The sequence below is a fragment of the Ceratotherium simum genome, chromosome 3 (assembly GCF_057802395.1).
Source record: "Ceratotherium simum simum isolate JZ-2026a chromosome 3, ASM5780239v1, whole genome shotgun sequence".
NCBI classification, from domain to species: Eukaryota; Metazoa; Chordata; class Mammalia; order Perissodactyla; family Rhinocerotidae; genus Ceratotherium; species Ceratotherium simum.
Window position 1 is genome coordinate 1,674,609 of NC_141902.1, and position 19,715 is coordinate 1,694,323.

The 19,715-nt window shown below is 35.2% G+C and overlaps 1 protein-coding gene and 1 pseudogene across 2 annotated transcripts in view; one reads left to right on the top strand and one right to left on the bottom strand.

Annotated features, from left to right (window-relative positions):
• The window catches only part of MAP4K5 (mitogen-activated protein kinase kinase kinase kinase 5), a 110,540-nt gene that overhangs the window by 44,027 nt on the left and 46,798 nt on the right, over positions 1–19,715 (top strand). For both annotated transcript variants that reach the window (XM_087421820.1, XM_087421824.1), the window contains 7 exons: positions 1,246–1,310; positions 4,321–4,376; positions 10,219–10,266; positions 10,355–10,397; positions 11,781–11,853; positions 16,071–16,202; positions 18,101–18,163. In XM_087421820.1, the coding sequence (XP_087277946.1) occupies positions 1,246–1,310; positions 4,321–4,376; positions 10,219–10,266; positions 10,355–10,397; positions 11,781–11,853; positions 16,071–16,202; positions 18,101–18,163 (480 nt within the window). The remainder of the gene's footprint in view (positions 1–1,245; positions 1,311–4,320; positions 4,377–10,218; positions 10,267–10,354; positions 10,398–11,780; positions 11,854–16,070; positions 16,203–18,100; positions 18,164–19,715) is intronic.
• LOC106802817 (protein S100-A11 pseudogene) lies at positions 14,064–14,513 on the bottom strand (annotated as a pseudogene).

The window sequence follows — 19,715 nt, forward strand, 5'->3', positions numbered from 1 at the left end:
TTTCTTGTTTTGTTTTCCTGATTCACTATTTTATTTTATTTTATTATTTTATTTAATTTTAATTTTAATTTGTTTTTTGTGAGGAGATCAGCCCTATGCTAACCTCTGCCAATCCTCCTCTTTTTTTTTGCTGAGGAAGACTGGCCCTGGGCTAACATCCGTGCCCATCTTCCTCCATTTTATATGGGATGCCGCCACAGCATGGCTTGGCAAGTGGTGCGTCGGTGCACTCCTGGGATCGGAGCTGGCGAATACCGGGCTGCCACAGTGGAGCGTGTGCACTTAACTGCTTGCGCCACCTGCCAGCCCCAGTTTTATTTTATTTTATTTTTTTGTTGTTTATTGTGGTAACATTGGTTTATAACATTGTATAAATTTCAGGTGTACATCATTATACTTCTATTTCTGCATGGATTACATCATGTTCTCATGTTCACCACCCAAATACTAATTGCAATCCATCACCACACACATGTGCCTAGTTATCCCTTTTGCCCTCCTCCCTCCCCTCTGGTAACCACCAGTCCAATCTCTGTCTCTAGGTGCTGTTTGTTGTTATTATCTACTACTTAATGAGTGAGATCATACAGTATTTGACCTTCTCCCGCTGACTTATTTCACTTTGCATAATACCCTCAGTGTCCATCCATGTTGTCACAAATGGCTGAATTTCATCGTTTCTTATGGCTGAGTAGTATTCCATTGTGTATATATACCACATCTTCTTTATCCATTCATCCCTTGATGGGCAGTTAGGTTACTTCCAAGTCTTGGCTATTGTGAATAATGCTGCAGTGAACACAGGGGTGCATGTATCTTTACGCATTGGCGTTTTCACGTTCTTTGGTTAAATACCCAGCAGTGGAATAGCTGGATCCTATGGTAGTTCTATCCTTAATTTTTTGAGGAATCCCCATACTGTTTTCCATAGTGGCTGCACCAGTTAGCACTCCCACCAGCAGTGTATGAGAGTTCCCTTCTCTCCACATCCTCTCCAACACTTGTTGTTTCCTGTCTTGTTAATAATAGCCATTCTGACGGGCATGAGGTGATATCTCATTGTAGTTTTGCTTTGCATTTCCCTCGCATGCTTTTCCTGTATCTTGGAGAGGGACTCCTGGGACAGTTTCCTTTTGCAGCCTGCACCCCATCCTAAGCCTTGGTGTGCTGAAGAGGGAAGGCCTTCAGGGTATTTCAGTACTGAAAATTATTGGCTAATATAATCCTCTTTCTCTTTCATGTTAGTCGGGAAAAACTGTGGATTTGTATGGAATACTGTGGTGGCGGATCACTTCAAGATATTTACCATGGTACTGTTAATTTCACTTTATGTTTTAAAACTGACTTTGACTTTAATGATTATTGTTTGACATTTCTAGTTAACCAGGGGTATTAACAGGTAGATATACTGTTTAACATTCTTCTGTTCTGCTCCTGGAGTATTGCATAAAAGAAATCTGAATTTTCTTTTTTGTGGTTATTCAGCTAAATTTGCTGGAGCCTGAACTGAGAAAGCCAAGAGTTTTTGCACAATCCAAATTTTACTTCTTAGATGTAGTCTCAAGGATATCTTATGTAGTCTCTAGGAAAGTATTTTATCTACCAATGAAACTGCCTGAACTTCCTTGTAAATAAGAATTGAAATGCAAAGGGTAACCCTTACATAAAGGAAATCATATATCTATCTTAATAATAACTTAACCTGCTAACTAGGAAAGCAATTTAGTTGTTGCTGTAATATTTTTGTATTAAAAATGTTTAATTTTAAAATATTTGGAGTATTTTATTTAGCATTCTCTTAATTTAGGCAGTTTTCTGAGTTGAATTAGATTTTGCTTCATAATACTCTTTAGGACTAGTCTTTATTTTGACTCTACAGTTTAGCTTCAAATTTGTTTTGTTGTTGACAATTTCCTGAGTTTCTAGAATTTATGAGACTAAGCATAGATCCTTATAAAATAATTTTTCTTTTCTTTATTTAACTGGATATGGGATAGTAAAACTCCCATTGCAACTGTGCATTGTATAATTTATTAAGAATTATGTGAAGTATTTTTAAACATTTCTATGCTGAAATCTTTATATTGAAAGCCTTATCATATTTGTCATGCAGTTTACAAATGCAACCATGGTAGGTGTAAAAACAAGTGCTATTCCAATTTAAATAGTATTTGTAGGTTGTAGAGGTCAAATTTTTAAAATATCAATCAATAAACTACACTGCACTGTGCAGCACTCAAAAAGATGGAGTAGCTTCATTCATATTGACCTGGATATATTTCCCCAAGGCCTTTTTTTAAATTGAAAAGTGAATTATGAGAAAATATGTATAGCATAATTGATCACACTTAGACTTTTTAAAATTGTATTTTTAAAAGTATACATATGAATATGAATGCACAGCAAAATGAAAGGATACATACCAAATTGATAAGTCATTACTTCTAGGGGAGAAGAAGTGGGACTCAGAATTAAAATTCTGAATTATAATGAAAATGTATCGATGTATTATTTAATTATAAATTAGTAAATATAATTAATTTTGTCACAACAAATAACTCATGACAAAAAAAAGTCGCGACTGATGTGTAAACCATGGTCACTGTCTCTTTTTATTTAAAATCATATTTAACACTACATAAATATTACAAATATGTAAGATATTACAGAGAGTTTTTAAAACAAGAATGGATCCCATTTTTTTAAAAGAGAAAAATGTTTTATTCCTTTATATAGTAGTCTTTCATCCTCTTACATATTATACCATACTAGAATGACTGTTGTCTTTTATTTTACTCTGTTCTTGATTTTAAAGAACTATTGGTGGAAAACAGCTCTATCCCACTTGATTTAAAATTCTTTTCTATGGTTTTATGAAGAATTATAATTTATATGAAGAGTTTTTATAGAATAATTATAAATCTTATTCATTCACACTTTTACAGAATAAGAACTCAAGAACATGGATAAATCCATCCCTGTAAATAGCATACTAGATAGCATAGTAATCAAAAGCGTCTACACTTACCATAAGCTGTTAATAAAGTGGCTTCCCTTCCTTGATTACTATTCCATCAAGTTACTAAGAATTGAAATTTTACATTCCTGAGTAGATCTAGAGAGCCAGTGATAAAAATACGCAGTAGAATATTTCTCTTAAGTAAAGAATGCGTATTAGTACCTGATTTGGTGTCACTGTCAGCAAACACCAGCCCAGATTTCAAGTATCATCTCATGGTATTGGAAGGCATATGTCCAAAGCCTCTGGTTGGGTACTTACAGAAGGATTTTATATTTCATAATAGAGATCTGATTGTCAGAATGGACCTGGTTACTTTTTAAATTCCTAGATAAGGTACTGGATCAAGTCTCCCTGTTTTGTTAGATATAATAAAGAACTAGACTGAAGAAATAATATCGTGACCTTTAAAAAGGTATATGTTGCCTTTCAGTATATTTCTTTTTTATTTATTTATTTATTTATTTTTTTTTTCCCCCAAAGCCCCAGTAGATAGTTGTTTGTCATAGATGCACATCTTTCCAGTTGCTGTACGTGGGACGTGGCCTCAGCATGGCCGGAGAAGCAGTGCGTCGGTGCGCGCCCGGGATCCGAACCCGGGCCGCCAGCAGCGGAGCGCGCACACTTAACCGCTAAGCCACGGGGCCGGCCCTCAGTATATTTCAATAATTGATCTCTTTATGATTCTCTACTTCTCTATATAACTGTAATTAATTATATGTGTTTATCTCCTTTCTTGGCTTTATTTTTGAAAAATTGTTCAGGCTTGAGATCATGTCCATTGTTTTCCCTAGGACATACCTGTGATGCTTAGTACTTGCTTTGCACATACTAGGTGCTTAATATTTCCATTGACCAAAGTTGTTATGGAGTAAATCTTCCATTTTTAACATACATTTTTAAATTCTCTACTTTTGTTTTTTTACTGATCACAAGAATAATATATGCTCTTGAAGAGAAGTCACCCATGATATATACAGAAGAAGTTTTGTAATGGTTTGTCATTTTTGGGCCAGCCTTGGTGTTCTAGTGGTTAAGTTCGGCGCACACCACTTTGGCAGCCTGGGTTCTGTTCCCAGGCGCAGACTTACACCACTCTTCTGTCAATGGCCATGCTGTGGCAGTGGCTCACATACAAAAAGAGAAAGATTGGCAGTGGATTTTAGCTCAGGGCGAATCTTGCTCAGCAAATAATAAGAATAATAGTAAGAATAATAATAGTTTGTCATTATTAAAGTAGACTGTTTTTAATCTGTTGTATTCAAATGTGTAACAATGTGGTCTCTTCTTTTTCTTTCTAGTTACTGGACCGTTATCCGAATTGCAAATAGCCTATGTATGCAGAGAAACTTTACAGGTACTACATTTGCTTATATAGATAGAAGGGCAATTCCACTTTCACAGTTGAAAACTAAAATGGTGATCTTCCTAAAAGAAGAAGAGTAAACCAAATGATTTTTCTGTTAACCTCTCATTGTGTAATTCTGTAAGCCTATTATTTCTTTCATGAATGAGTCACAAGAATTCATTTAAGCCGATGCTGTTGTACACAGTGGTCATGTCTGGTGTTCTGCTTTGTCACACTTGGCCCTCAGTTGCTACAAAGCTAAGGAAGCCCATAGGTGTGAATTGGTTTTCATGAATGAATCACCAGACCTTTCAATTGCAACAAGTTGTCTAAGCTTTCCCTTCAAGTTTTATGGCAGTAAAAGGAAGCTCTTTTGCACAAGACATGAGATCATTTACCACTTCTCCCAAAATGAGAATAAATTAGCATAGCAATAACCCAGAATGTTATCTGGTAATGCTAGTTCCATGTCATATTCATGTGTCATTGATAGCAGAATCCCTTGTTATAAGTTTGGTAAACATTGTATTAAGCAGAGGTTTCTTTACTTCTTTATTTCAGAGCCTGTAAGAGCTTTTAGTATGTTAAGTAGGTTGTGAATCTTCACTAGGGGTATAGAGTATGTAGCATTTCTCCTAATTTATTTTTTCAGTGCTTTGAAAGACTACTTATTGAGAAAATGAGCAATTAACATTTGTTTGTATACTTTAAGGCATTTAAATTAGAAAGAAGGATTAAGTAATAATGATTATTTTTTATTTTGGTAATTTACAACTGATAATTGTACATTGATGTTTCTATCCCTGCATTTCCTAGATTGTGTAGTTTGTTTAGAAGTGAAATTGATGTTCTATATGTTCTTCTTCCATATTTTAGAAAGTGGGAGATTGACCTGATTTAAGAGAAAGCTCTAGTCATTTTGAAAAGAGTTAGTTTCCACATGCTTTAGAAGACATATCATGCCAAATCTTATTGTTATATATATGAAAATAAATTTCTCATATGTATATATATATATATATATACACATTTCTTTAATGTTCACATAATATAGAAATCTACTTTTTTGTATTGACATAAGATATGAACCTAATCATACACTCATAGCAGAGAATTGTTGACAGGTTAATTTTCTTTATATTTTAACTTCCAAAGTTCATTGCTTCTTTAAGTAGTGGACAGAGTACTGAATGGAAATAAAAAACAAAACAAAAACTTGAGTTTGCCTTCTGGTCCTGGTACATGACCATATTCTTTTATGGTTCTAGTTCCCCAAGTATAAAATGAGGCTTTGGAAGGGATGACCTCCCAGATTAGTTCCAATTTAAAGATTTTGTTATGCTGACAAACTTCCACATCTGACAACTGATGAATGGGTAAAGAAAGTGATATACACACACACATACATACATGCAATGGCATATTAGTCAGCCATAAAAAAGAAGAACATCCTGTCATTTGTGACAACATGGATGAACCAGGAGGACATTATGCTAAGTGAAATAAGCCAGGCACAGAAAGACAAATACTGCATGATCTCACTTATATGTAGATTCTAAAAAAGTTGAACTCATAGATACAGAGAATAGAATGGTTACCAGGAGCCAGAGGATGGGGGGAGAAATGGGAAGATGTTGGTCAACAAGTATAAGTTGCAGTGATGTAGATTGACTGATTTTAATGTCCAGCATGACGACTATAGTTAATAATACTGTATTGAATACTGGAAATATGCTAAGAGAGTGGATTTCAGGTGCTCTCATCACAAAAAAAACATAGTAACTATGTGAGAAGATGATATGTTAACTAGCTTGACTAAGTAATCGTTCCATTATGTATATGTATATCAAATCATCATGTACACTTTATATATAATTTTTTATTAAATAAAATTTTTTTAAAAAGGCAGAGATTGTCAGAATAGAAGAAAGCAAGACCTGACTAGATGCTACCTACAAGAAATATACTTTTATAAAGACACAAATAGGTAAAAGAAAAGAAAAGAAAAAGATATAGCATACTAACTATTGGGAAGAAAGCCAGAGTGGCCATTTTAATATCAATATCAGACAAAGTAGACTTCAGGGCAAAGATTCTTACTAAAGAAGGTCTTGTCAAAAGACATAACCCTAAATGTTTATACCCCTAATAACACAGTTTCAAAATATATGAGCAAAAAGTGACAGAACTATGAGGAGAAATAGACAAATGCACATAGTCCGACATATCCCTCTCACCATAATTCTGCAGAACAAATAGGACAAAATCAGTGAGGATATAGGAGACTTGAACAACACAACCCACTTCCTGACCTAACTGACATTTTAGTCCAGCAACAGTGGGATACATGTGCTTTTCAAGTGCCCGTGAGCATTTACCAAGATAGACCATATTCTGGGACATAAAATGTGTCTCAATACATTTAAGGATTTAAGTCGCACAACATATATTCTTTGACCACAGTGCAATTAAATTAGAAATAAATTAACAGAAATATTTCTGGAATATCTCCAAATATGTGGAAACTAAATAAAACACTGTTAAGTAACCCATGGGTCAAAGAAGAAATCAAGAGAGAAACTAAAAAGTATTTTGAACCAAATGAAATGAAAACACAACACATCAAAATTTGGGATGCTGCTAAAGCAGTACTTAGGGGGAAGTTTATAAAACTAAACACCTTTATTAGAACCAAATAACTTGAAAGAAAGGTCTGAAATCAATATCCTCAACTTGCACCCCTTAGGAAACTAGAAAAAGATAAGCAAATTAAACCCAAAGTAAGCAGAGAAAGGAAATAATAAAGATCAAAGTGGAAATCAATGAAATAGAAAGCAGAAAAATATGAGAAAATCAACGAAACCAAAATCTGATTCTTTGAGAAGATCAATAAAATTGATAAACTTCTAGCCAGATTGATCAGAAAAGATAAAAAGACAAAAATTACCAATAGTAGGAATGAATGAGGGGACGTTATGACAGAATCTACAAATATTAAAAGAACAACAAGGCTATTCAATATCCAAGAATATTATGAATAGCTTTATGCCAGTAAAGCCTACAACTTAGATGAAATGGACAATTTCCTTGAGAGACACAAACTACGAAAGCTTACTCAATTAGACATCATCTCAATAGTCCTATATCTGTTCCCACAAAGAAAAGTCCAAGCCAGATGATGGCATAGATTCTACCAAACATTTAATGACAAAATAATGCAAATTCTACACAAACTCTTCTAGAAAATTGAAGAGTAGAGAGTACCTCCCAAATCATTCTATGGGCCAGCATTGCTCTGAAACCAAAATCAGACAATATTACAAGAGAACAAACTATAGACTAACAGCGTTCATAAACATGGGTGCAAAAATTAAAAAGGAAAACAAAAGGTTAGCAAAGGTAATCTAACAATATATAAAAAGATCATACATCATGAGGAAGTGGGGTTTGTGCTAGAAGGCAACGTTGATTTAACATTCTAAAGTCATTTCAAGTAACTGATATAAGCAAACGAAAAGAGAAAAAAACGCATGATCATCTAAACAGATACAGAAAAAGCATTTAGCAAAATGCAACATTCATTCCTGATAAAAATTCTGAGCATACTGGGACTAGAAAGGAGCTTGTTCAACCTGACACAGAGCACCTATGAAAAACTTACAACTAAATTGTACTTATTGGAAAAAACTAGGTGCTTTCCCACCAAGTTCAATCAAACAAGGCTGGATGTCTGCTCTCTTCTTTTCAACATTGTACTAGAGGTTCGACCAGTGCAAAAGAAAAAATGAAATAAAAGGCATCCAGTTTAGAAATTAAGAAATAAAACTGTCTTTATTTACAGACAACACAATCATGTATGTAGAAAATGGAATAGAATCTACAAAGTAGCTACTAGAACTGAGTGAGGCTAGAAGGGTTGCAGGATTCAAGATCAGTATACAAAATCAATTGGATTTCTATACACTAGCAACAGACAATCAAAAGTTAAAATAATGCCATTTACAGTAACAAAAAAATATGACGATTTTAGGGATATTTATGACAAAAGATGCATCAACACCTGCGCACTGAAAACTACAAAACAGCTGAGAGAAGCTAAAGAAGACCTAAATAAATGGAGAACTATACTACATTCATGGATCCGAAGACTCAATACAGTTAAGATGTCAGTTCTCCCCAAATTGACCTATAGATTCAGTGCAATCCCAATCAAAATCCAAGGAAGCTTTTTTTTTTCTGTAGAAATTGACAAGCTGATTCTGAAATTCCTACAGAAACACAAAGGACCTGGAATAGTCAAACAACTTTGAAAAAGAAGAACAAAATTTGAGGGCCAACAGTGGCAATTTCAAGACTTATAAAAACTACACTAATCAAAACATAGTAATGTTGACATTAGGGTAGATAAGTAGTTCAGTGGGACAAAATAGAAAGACCAGAACTAAATCCACAAGCATATGTCTTCGCATATGGACTGCTGATTTTTGACAAAGGTGAAAAGACAATTCAGTGGAGAAAGGATAGACTTTTCAATAAATTGTACTGGAATAATTGGACATCCATATGCAAACAAATGAACCTTGAGCTATGCTTCATACTATAGGTAAAAATTAACTCAAAATTAATCATAGGCCTAAATATAAAACCTAAAACTGGAACTTCTAGAAGAAACATAGGAGAAAGTTTTGCAATCTTGAGTTAAGCAAAGCCTTTTCAGACATAACACAAAAAGCATGGTCTGTAAAAGAAAACCTTGGTAAATTAGACTTCATGAAAATTAAAAACTTCTGCTCTTCAAGAGACACTGTTAAGAGAGTCAAAAGACAAGCTGCAGACTAGAATGAGATATTTGCAAAGTATGTATCTGATCAAGGACTTGTATCCAGAGTACATAAAGAACTCTCAAACTTACTAATAAGAAAACAACAACCCAATAAATAAATAGACAAGAGATTTGAGCAGACATTTCACCAAAGAAGATGTATGGATGGCAAATAAGGAGGTGGAAAAGATGCTCAACATCATTAGTTAGAAAAGTGTGTATTAAAATCACAATGAGATACCACTGCACACCAATTAGAATGGCTAAAATTTAAAATACTGACCTTAGGAAGGTTGGCGAGGATGTGGATTAACTGGAACTCTCACACTGCTGGTTTCAATGTAAAATGGTACGGCTTCTTTCGGTCTGGCAGTTGTCCTAAAAGTTTCAACTTATACTACCATGTGATCCAGCCTTTACACTCCTAGGTATTTACCCAAAAGGAAAATAATCATACAAAGACTTGTACATGAATCTTCATAGCAGCTTTATTTAAGATAGCCAAAAACTGGAAACAGCCCAACAATCCAAATGTCCATCAACTGGTGACTGGATAAACAAATGCTGGTATATCTGTACGATGGAATACTGCTCAGTAATAAAGAAGAATGAATTATTGATATACACATAACAAGAAATCTCAAATTATTGTGAATGAATGAAGCCAGACAAAAAGAATATGCTCTATGATTCCGTTTACGTAAAACTCTAGAAAATTTAAAACTGATCTATAGTGAGAGAAAGCAGACAAGTGTTTGTATGGAGGAGGGACTTTTGGGAGTGATGGATACGTTCATTATCTTTATTCTGGTCATGATGTTATAGTAAAATATTTCTGAATTTTACCAGAAAATGAATTTGAAATCTTAAAATATAGTAAAGTTGATTAGTAAAAAGAAACTCATCTAGGTTTTTCCCCCAAAAAAGAGAAATTTTCGTTTTTCTTTTTCAGTAAGAATTTAAGTAGAAAATTTAGGCATCAAGCTTGCAGTTTTGCTAATGCATACTTTTTTTTTTTTTTAACTTTAGGGTCTTGCCTATTTGCATACTAAAGGCAAAATGCATAGAGATATCAAAGTAAGTTAGTTTAATATGTTTAAATTGATAATTTTATTGGAAGGAATTTTATGATGCTAATTTAATAGTATTTGTCTTTTTGTTTCAGGGTGCAAATATTTTATTGACGGATCATGGTGATGTAAAATTAGGTATGTTATTTCAAGTTCCTCAACTTTTTTCCAAAAAAAATTTTAATAAAATTTTAAGTGAGAATTAACATTATACAAGTGTAATATTCATATCAAGAGCCACAATAATTTTCATCTTTTGACCCAGTAATTTCACTTCTGAGACTCTGTTTAAGGAAATTAATCTTTTTTTTTTTTTAATTTTATTTATTTATTTTTTTTCCCCCAAAGCCCCAGTAGATAGTTGTACATCATAGTTCCACATCCTTCTAGTTGCTGTGTGTGGGACGTGGCCTCAGCATGGCTGGAGAAACCGTGTGTCGGTGCGCGCCCGGGATCCGAATCCGGGCCACCAGCAGCGGAGCGCGCGCACTTAACTGCTAAGCCATGGGGCCGGCCCAGAAATTAATCTTAGAGATAAAAAATCTATATTCACAGAAGTATTAATCATAACATTATTTATAATAGAAAAAATGCAAACATAGGTCTAGCAATAGAAGAATTGTTGAACTGTAATAAATCCACTTATTGGAACATTATTCAGTCATGAAAATTAATAGTTGAGAAGAATAAGAGTAAAATCCCCTGGTGTATTAAATGACAAAAATGAACTATATGTGTATTTAGTTTTTTACAACCATATGTAACAACAATAAAAAAATTTATACACAATGGGATACTACTCAGCCATAAAAAAGATGAAATCTTGCCATTTGCGACAACATGAATGGACCTTGAGAGTATTATGCTAATCAAGATAAGTCAGATGGAGAAAGACAAATACCCTATGATTTCACTCATATGTGGAAGGTAAACAAACAAACAAACACATAGATATGGAGACCAGATTGGTGGTCACCAGAGCAGAAAGGGCTATGGGGAGGGCAAAAGAGGTAAAGGGACACGTGTACAGTGACGGATGGCAGCTAGACTTTTGGTGGTGAACACAATGTAGTCTACACAGAAATCGAAATATAATGATGTACACCTGAAATTTATACAATGTTATAAACCAACATTACCTCAATAAAAAATAAAAAAGTTTATACATAGAAAAAAGAACCTTTTTAAAATAGCACCAAAATACTAACCTAGTTGTGTTAGAATAAAAGGAATCCAGGTGGGTGTTTTATTTTGTGCTCCTTTTTTTCCAAATTAACTTCAGTGTGCTTGTAATAAAAATCTTTTTTTACTTTACTCTTAATGAAGTGCCAATAAATTGTTTTCTTTTAATGGGTATGTTATGAACCAAGCAAGAAGAGGTTTAGATATTCAATTTATAGACATTTCCCTGTCATTACTATCTGAATTATTAATAATGCCATGCCTGTGAGTGGAACTTAGACATGTTGGTGGTTTTATTGAAAAGAACTAAAGTTTTCTGTTTAATGTTTTCCCCACCAGCTGACTTTGGTGTGGCTGCAAAAATAACAGCCACCATCGCAAAGAGAAAGTCTTTCATCGGCACCCCTTATTGGTAAGACTCCATTGTGATGGAATCTTGTGCATGTTTGTTGCTTCGAGGGTAGTGATCAGCGTTGACACTTAGTAACGCAGTTGATAGTTGACTCTGAGTCTGGAGGCTTGCGTGTTCCTTGATGCTGTCGTGGTGCTGACTGGGTTAGGGAACTTTGATGCTCACTTGCACTGTCCAGCTTTCCTTGTGTTAAAGTGCTGATAATCCCGCCTGTCCCTGGGATGCTGTCGTGAGAGGACTCAGGTGTGAGATGTTCAGAAGAAAGACCAGTATTATAATCTTCTGTCATTTTGTCACTCTCTCTTTTGGCGTTGCTTCTATTTTAATCTAGGGCTTCACTTTCTGGTTGTTAACACTCATGCATCCTGTCCTACCGTTAATCTTCACCAGCCACTCTACTCCTAAGGCATCCTACCAGCTACTGACCAACTGACCCTTCCAAAGCCGTGCTTTTGTTAGTGCAGACAGATAATTGAAATATAATAGAAAGCCTAGTAATAAACCTTATTATGTAAAATAATTTAGTGAACCTTATAAAAGGTGACATTTAAAGTCTGTATGAAAGGTTGGATTCTTTAGTGTGCAGTCTTTGGATAATTTATTATTTGGAAAGAAATTTAAAAGTAGCTCCCTACCTGATACCTAATGCCAAAATAAACTGTATATGGACATAGTTAAATATAAAAGTGAAACCAAAAGAACTGTCAGTGACTATCTGCTTTAAGAGTTGAGTAAGCCTTTCTTGACATAAAAGCATAAAACGTTAAAGGGAACAACTGATAGATTTAACAACATGAAAATTTAAAACTTCTCTATGTCCACCAGCTTAAACAAAAGTAAAAGGCAAGTAACTAGGAAATATCAGCTAAAATAAGACAAACTAGGTTTTAATATCTTTAATATATATTCTTCATAAATCAGTAAAAAGAATGTTTCGTTAGAAGCAGAATTATTAAAATAATACATATAAGTTGTCATAAAATATGAAAAATGTTTCCCTCAGTGATGACTGAAAATGTAAATTAAATGAACAGTGACATTCTTTTCTATCAAATTGAAAAATATTTGGAATCATGGGTAATACCTATCACTATCACTAAATATTTGACAGTGAAAGTGGAAATGGGTAGAACAGTTTTGAAAGATAATTTGGCAATAATGTTTTTCGAGAACCTTAACAATGTTTTTGTTCTTTAGTCTCTATTCTGCTTGTAGTAATTTATCAGAGAGGCATGCAGATTTATATATAAAGAGCTTTATCACTATACTTTAATCATGAAAAATTAAGGGAAAGTATGCATATGCAACAGGAATTAGTTAAGGAAATTATGTACATTCATTCAGATCAATGGAATACATTGCTGGTATTACAAATCATGTTGTAAATGATGAATAGTCAGTGGATAGGCTCATGATATGCTCTTTTTCAAAAAAGCAAGATTAAAAATAACATGCAAGATTAAAAGTAGCATAGTATAAATACCATTTTATAGAAGATTTGTGTGTGTATTTAAGTAAAATTTATGGATGAAATTATGTGAAACTGGCTCTCTCTGGGTGGGATAATATTTGACTTGTTTTCTTCCATGTATTCCAAATTCTCTCCTGTCAACACATGTCAATTTGAACAACAGAAAAAAAGCCTCAATAAATGTTGCTTAAATGAAAGTTAAAAGAAAACAGATGAGTTAGATTACCTACAGAATTTCCTTCATTGCATGCCTGTTTCCCCCCTCAGTCTCTTTCTGTGACTGGCCTCCCCTGAGAACACACTTCTCTAGTCAAAATGATCAGTTTTTTGTACCCTGACTATACCAAGTATCATTTATTCCCTCCCTACTACATCCATCTTCTGTGTTAACTTGGCGCTGCAGTTAGCCACCATCAGCTGATTCTGGTGGGCACAGGAGATGAACCCATATGTTTTCTCTGGGTTCCAGCTCAACTTCTTTCCTCTGGGAAACTTGCCTTCGGTCATCTTGCTCCAAGGTGATCATCTTCTTCTCTTTACTCTATTATTATGTCTGTAGTACTGGCATTTAGCATGTACATCTACATGTTGGCATTTTTAATATACATATTTTGTATCCTTAACCACTGTTAAGTTGAGAGACATTGTGTTACATAACTTCTTTTTTGTTTGTTTTTTGTTTTAAAAAACGATATTGTTTTATTAATAACAGCAGGAGTGGCCGGTGTGGGGTGTAGGTGTGCTGGGCTCAGGGTGTGTGTGGGCTGTGAGGAATAGATGATGGTCAGGAGGCTAGAAGGAAAGGGAGTGGGTCTGGAGGCCAGGCCCAAGGGCTCCTCAAATTTACTTCTGCAAGTGAGCAGACTTGAGAAACGATTTATGGCAAGCTATGGCCAGGCCCCCAAGAAGATTAAGAAATTCTTGGAAATCCAGCTGCCCATCAGAGTTGAGGTCCAGTTTCTTCATCATGCGGTCAAGGACACCGGGGTCCTTCTGGTTCTATGTGAAGGCAGCCAGTTCTCTATTCATGAAGGTTAGGAACTCGGTCTTGTTGAGTTTGCTGCTGTTCCCATCCTTTCCAGCGTATTTCTGGAAAACAGCAATCAGAGATTCGATGCACAGCTCAGTCTCTGTAGGGCTGGACATTTTTGCCACGTCAGAGCGGAGCGAGGTGCGGAGGCTGTGAGCGAGGAGCAGCACACATATGTAACTTCTTGTAACCTAAGTCTGTATAAAAGCAACTTCTACCTTGTGGATGTTCAATATAAATATAAATTAATTTTAAAATAGTAGACATTAAAAAAATAAACAAGTATTTCCCCTCAGCAATATCATCTATACTTTATACCTTCAGATGCCATCATTATATACCACTGACTCCCAAACAGCTAACTCCAGCTGAGCTACTTGATTGACCTTCAGTCTTATATATACTCAACAGTTGTTTGATAATATCCACAAGCATTTTATACTCAGATCAGTCTCTTCAGTCAACCCGTTTCATTCTATCCCTCTGCCACTGCCTTCAGAAAAGTCCTTTATCTTTTTTCCCTTGTATTTTTGACATAGTCCTCTGAGTCATCCACCCAACTCTAGTTTCACCTTCTCTCGAACTATCTTTCATGTTGCCATGAGTTTAAATCTATTTTACCCCATAATTAAATCTGTCATTTTCACAGTAAAGTCTAAACTTCCTTATAGAGTTAGTCGGCCATTCATTATCCAGCCCCGACCTCTGAGGTTCATTCTCCAAGTACCGTCTCGACCCTCTCAAACTATCTGTGGTCAACATCCAATTTTTTAAAATTTTCTGTCCATCACTGACTGATACTTTTGTAAAATAAATTAAAAATGAATTACTAAAAAATGATCATGTATTTGGACTAGAGTAAATGCTTGCTCTCAATTTCTCTGCTTATCACAGACTGATAACAAGCAGTCTGTGGACCCAGATCAGTCTGTAGATCAAACGCGAGTGGTGCTGTCCTGTCCCCTCTGTAGGTGCTCTGTGCTTCTACCTGTCTCCCTACATTTGCACTGTCTCCTCTGACAAAATGTCTAGGCTCCCACTCCCTTAGTTCCCTGCTAATTCATCCTGTAAGACTCATTTCCTTTGGGTACTTTTCTCTGACCTTCCTTAGGATTTTGGTGGTTTTTTTTTTTCTGTGAGGAGGATCAGCCCTGAGCTAACATCCGTGCTAATCCTCCTCTTTTTGCTGAAGAAGACCGGCTCTGAGCTAACATCTATTGCCAATCCTCCTCCTTTTTTTTTCCCCCCAAAGCCCCAGTAGATAGTTGTATGTCATAGCTGCACATCCTTCTAGTTGCTGTATGTGGGACGCTGCCTCAGCACGGCCGGAGAAGCGGTGTGTCGGTGCTTCCAAACCCGGGCCGCCAGTAGCAGAGCGCGCGCACTTAACCCATAAGCCACGGGGCCGGCCCCTTTTTTTTCCCATGTCATATAGCAAGATTGACAAAACAGAAACTAAAGGAAGACAACACGATTTTTCCTCAGAGCACCAGTATTCAGAGTAGAGCATTCAAGATTTTTAAATGATGAATTTTAAGAGACTGCGTGTCTATGTGTGTATGTGGTCTTTATTAAGTCTTTCCTAATCAAGTTTCTTTTCCTAGTAAATACCTCTCAGCCTCTTTCCCTCAAAGAAGTCTAGTGAATATAACAAAAAGCTGCGGATTTCTTATAGTTTTTTTAAAATAAAATTTTATGTTCACTGATTCCTTCTAGGATGGCCCCAGAAGTTGCAGCAGTAGAAAAGAATGGTGGCTACAACCAACTCTGTGACATCTGGGCAGTAGGAATCACAGCAATTGAACTTGGAGAACTTCAGCCACCGATGTTTGATCTCCATCCAATGAGGTATTCTCACTGTTGACAATCATGCAGTTACTAATGAAGTCTTCAGGGACAGTGAGATACTGATAACTTGTGTATTCCAAGCTCATTTTCAAGTATGTAAAAGTAGTAAAAATATTATCAGGGACTCAGGGCTAATCTCACCTAAACCCGCTGTCTTGTGTTGCTGTCCCTAAGACAAGGCAGAGTGAATTGTCTGCACTGTCTGCAGCTTCCCATGAAACAAGTTTCCCTTAACAGTCATACCAAGATACAGCACTTATCATTTTAAAACATCTTTTTTAAGTCTTTACATTTATTCTTCCATCAATTTGAACTTGTTTCCTTTTTGTCGTAAGTAGAATTATAAAGAAATGACACAGTGCAGGTGAGATTTTTTTCTATTCTCTTTTGATTTTGCTTCTTATTAGTTTGTATAGGGATAATGAAGACGTAGCCATGCTTAGTATAATTATTATTTACATTTTAGGGCATATTGCCTCTCAGAAAAAAATATTTGAGGGCCTTTGAAAGGGTTTTTAATATTTTGAAGGAAAAGATAAATTGGGCTAAAATTTAAACTTCTAAAGTAAATAGTGTGAAGTTAAAAAGCAAATCAGTGGGGGGAAGTGTTCTCCTAACATATGATAGACAGCAGATTAGTATATATTAATTACATAAAGAACTCACTCAGAGACTCTGTAGGCAAAAGTAGATTGTTTATGCACAGTACCAGATACTAAAGAAAGATGGAAAACTCTTTGACCTCACAAGTAAGTCAAGATATACAAGTTAAAAGATATCTACTTTTAGCTGGTATGCCGATAAGTACAGACCTTTAGGAAAATAATTTGATGTTGTTTGTTATGGGCAATACAAATGTTTCAGTGATTCTGCTACTTGGAAAGTTATACTTAGGAAATAATCTAAAATAAGAAAAAGCTAAGAATTGTCCATTTCAGAATAACAGGGAAAAAATCTAAAGTCCAATAGTTGGTGAATTGTTAAGCAAATTTCTTAGCAGTTAAAGGCAGCTATTACATAGGTATAAACCAAAGCAACATGGATAATTGATTATTAGTGAAAAAAGCAGAAAGTGATATTACCTAATATAATTATAATAATGTAGTAATTGATTAGCATTAAGATAAAGACTAAAAGGAAAGCAGAAAATTTAAAATAATGTCTTAGGGTGCCAGGAGAATAGACTTTTTTTCTTTTTCCATTTTCCTTTATATATAAATCATTTAATTTTAAAAGGAGAGAATATCTTTGGTATTTTAAAAAAGACTAAGGAGTTTGCTTAGAAACCTGGAGGGGATTTTGTAGGAAATACTGAAATAGAGCATTTTAGAACTTTCTTCTTAAATCCTCCATCTTTCTACCCCCATAGTCCATAAAAAATTGGTCAAAGGTGAATTCATAGAGAAAGAAAGTCCTCTTACAGGTTGACTTCTGTATGATTCATAACGAGAGAATGTGGAAAATTATTGTCCAAAAAGGGAAACACTTCTAGGAAGTGGGTATAATTTGCCTATACACCCAAAATAATTGTAGAAGCCAGTCTTTGGTTAAACATACAACCCTGTGTTGGAGTAACATGTCATGTCTTTGTGTTACAGAATGGTATGCAACTGTGTAGACTTGTGCCTAAGATACGGTGCTAGTTACACATGTAACCATGTGGTAATAAAACCCTTCTCTAACATTTGGTAGCTTTGCCTTGTGAATAAGAGTTTGTTTGAAATTTAAATATCCTCTCTATAGCCAGGAAAAATTTTCCATAAGCTATCCAAAATATAAAAAATTTAGTTTCCATATTCTATACCAGTTCTCATCAGTGCCTGCATATGTAGTAATCTTGTATAAATTCATTACAAAAGTATTTAGGTATTTCTCTTTAACTAAAATTTTTATTTCAGGGCCCTCTTCTTAATGTCAAAAAGTAATTTTCAGCCTCCAAAACTAAAGGACAAAACAAAATGGTGAGTTAAAGAATATATAGATTTATAGAATTTTACAATTGAGAGGGACACAGGTTCAGTTCCCTTATTTTATAGGTTTTGAAACTGAACGCCGGAGCCATTAATCAGTTTACCCGAAGTTGTACATCCAATTTACTTGCAGAGCTATGGCAAGGATTAGGTTTATTTTCTGGTCAGTTCTAGTTGCTTAGGAACTTATAGTAACAAGGAATAGGAGGAAACTCGTGTCAATACAAAAGATTTTTAATCATCTACTGCTCTTGTAAAACTCTGATCATTTTCTTAGTGTTTTGGCAGCTTGGGTGAGAGGTGTGGTGAGCAAAGGATTTGATATGAATACATTAAGATTTTGGATATCATATTTTTGCCCTGTATTCCTTTACTTCTATTAATTACATGTTGACTTTCATGGAAGGTGATATGAAGAGGTTTCCCAGATACCATGACACTTAAAATCACTCCCTACTGGCTTTTCTCTACCTTCCTTCCCTAATATTCAAAAAGATTGTTACTTATTTTCATCCTAATCTCTTCTTTCTCTTACAAAGTAAAGCAGTTTGCCTATTCTTACAGTCCATAAGGACATCTTCAATTGGATGATAAAAATTGAAAATTATTTTTATGGTATGGTTTTTCTATACATTTAATAAAAGAAACTATGCAAATAAAAGTTTCCAAGTTCTTCAATTCAGGAATTCTTCATATAGATTACATGGATCTCTTGGGGGTGTCCATGGACCCCCAAATTCCATATGTATATTCATTTTTCTGGGGAGACAATTCGTATCTTACTTCAGATTCTAAGAGGCCTGTCCCCAAAACAGGTTCTAAACCACTGTTTCATGTTTTGTTAGCCTTTCTGTGCGTAGAATTACTTAGGAGGCAGGCCTTCTGGGGATGATGCCAGGAGTGAAAGGCAAGTCACTGTGGAAGTGAAGGAATTTATACCCCACTGCTAGCTGTGTCCGTCTGTCTTGACACAGATTTCCTCCTATTCCTTGTTACCTTAAGTTCCTAAGCAGCTGTGACTGGAGGGTTTTATGGCAGGAGTGACTGAATATTCATTTGGGAATGAATGACTCTTAGCTCTAAGGCTGAATTCACAGTCAGATTCCAGCGCAGTCTTTACCATTGAAGACCTTTGCCAGTCTCACGTACTCTCTGACTGCATGTATCCCCACCACAGTCACCGGATGTCGTGCAGCGATTTGATTTCTCTGCAGAGAACTGCTCTGTGGTTGCTGTCATTGGTAATGACTAAGGCTATTTTGTCTCTTTGGTTCTTGCTCAGTCCCTTCTCCAGTGGAATCTTGACAATGGGCAAATACCACTCTTTGCCGTTAATTAGTAATCAAAACATGATTCCTTTAATTTATGTCTTCCTTTCCCCACTTCATCAGTGCAGGTGGCAGGAAAACTCTTCTGGTTGCTAAAATTGCTCTCTCTTTGTTGCCCTTGTTCCTAAGAACTTCAGTGACCTTTTAAGGGTTTAAATAATCTCTTACATTACCCACCCTACCTCATGCCGTCCAACTCTGTTGGTATAGCAAAA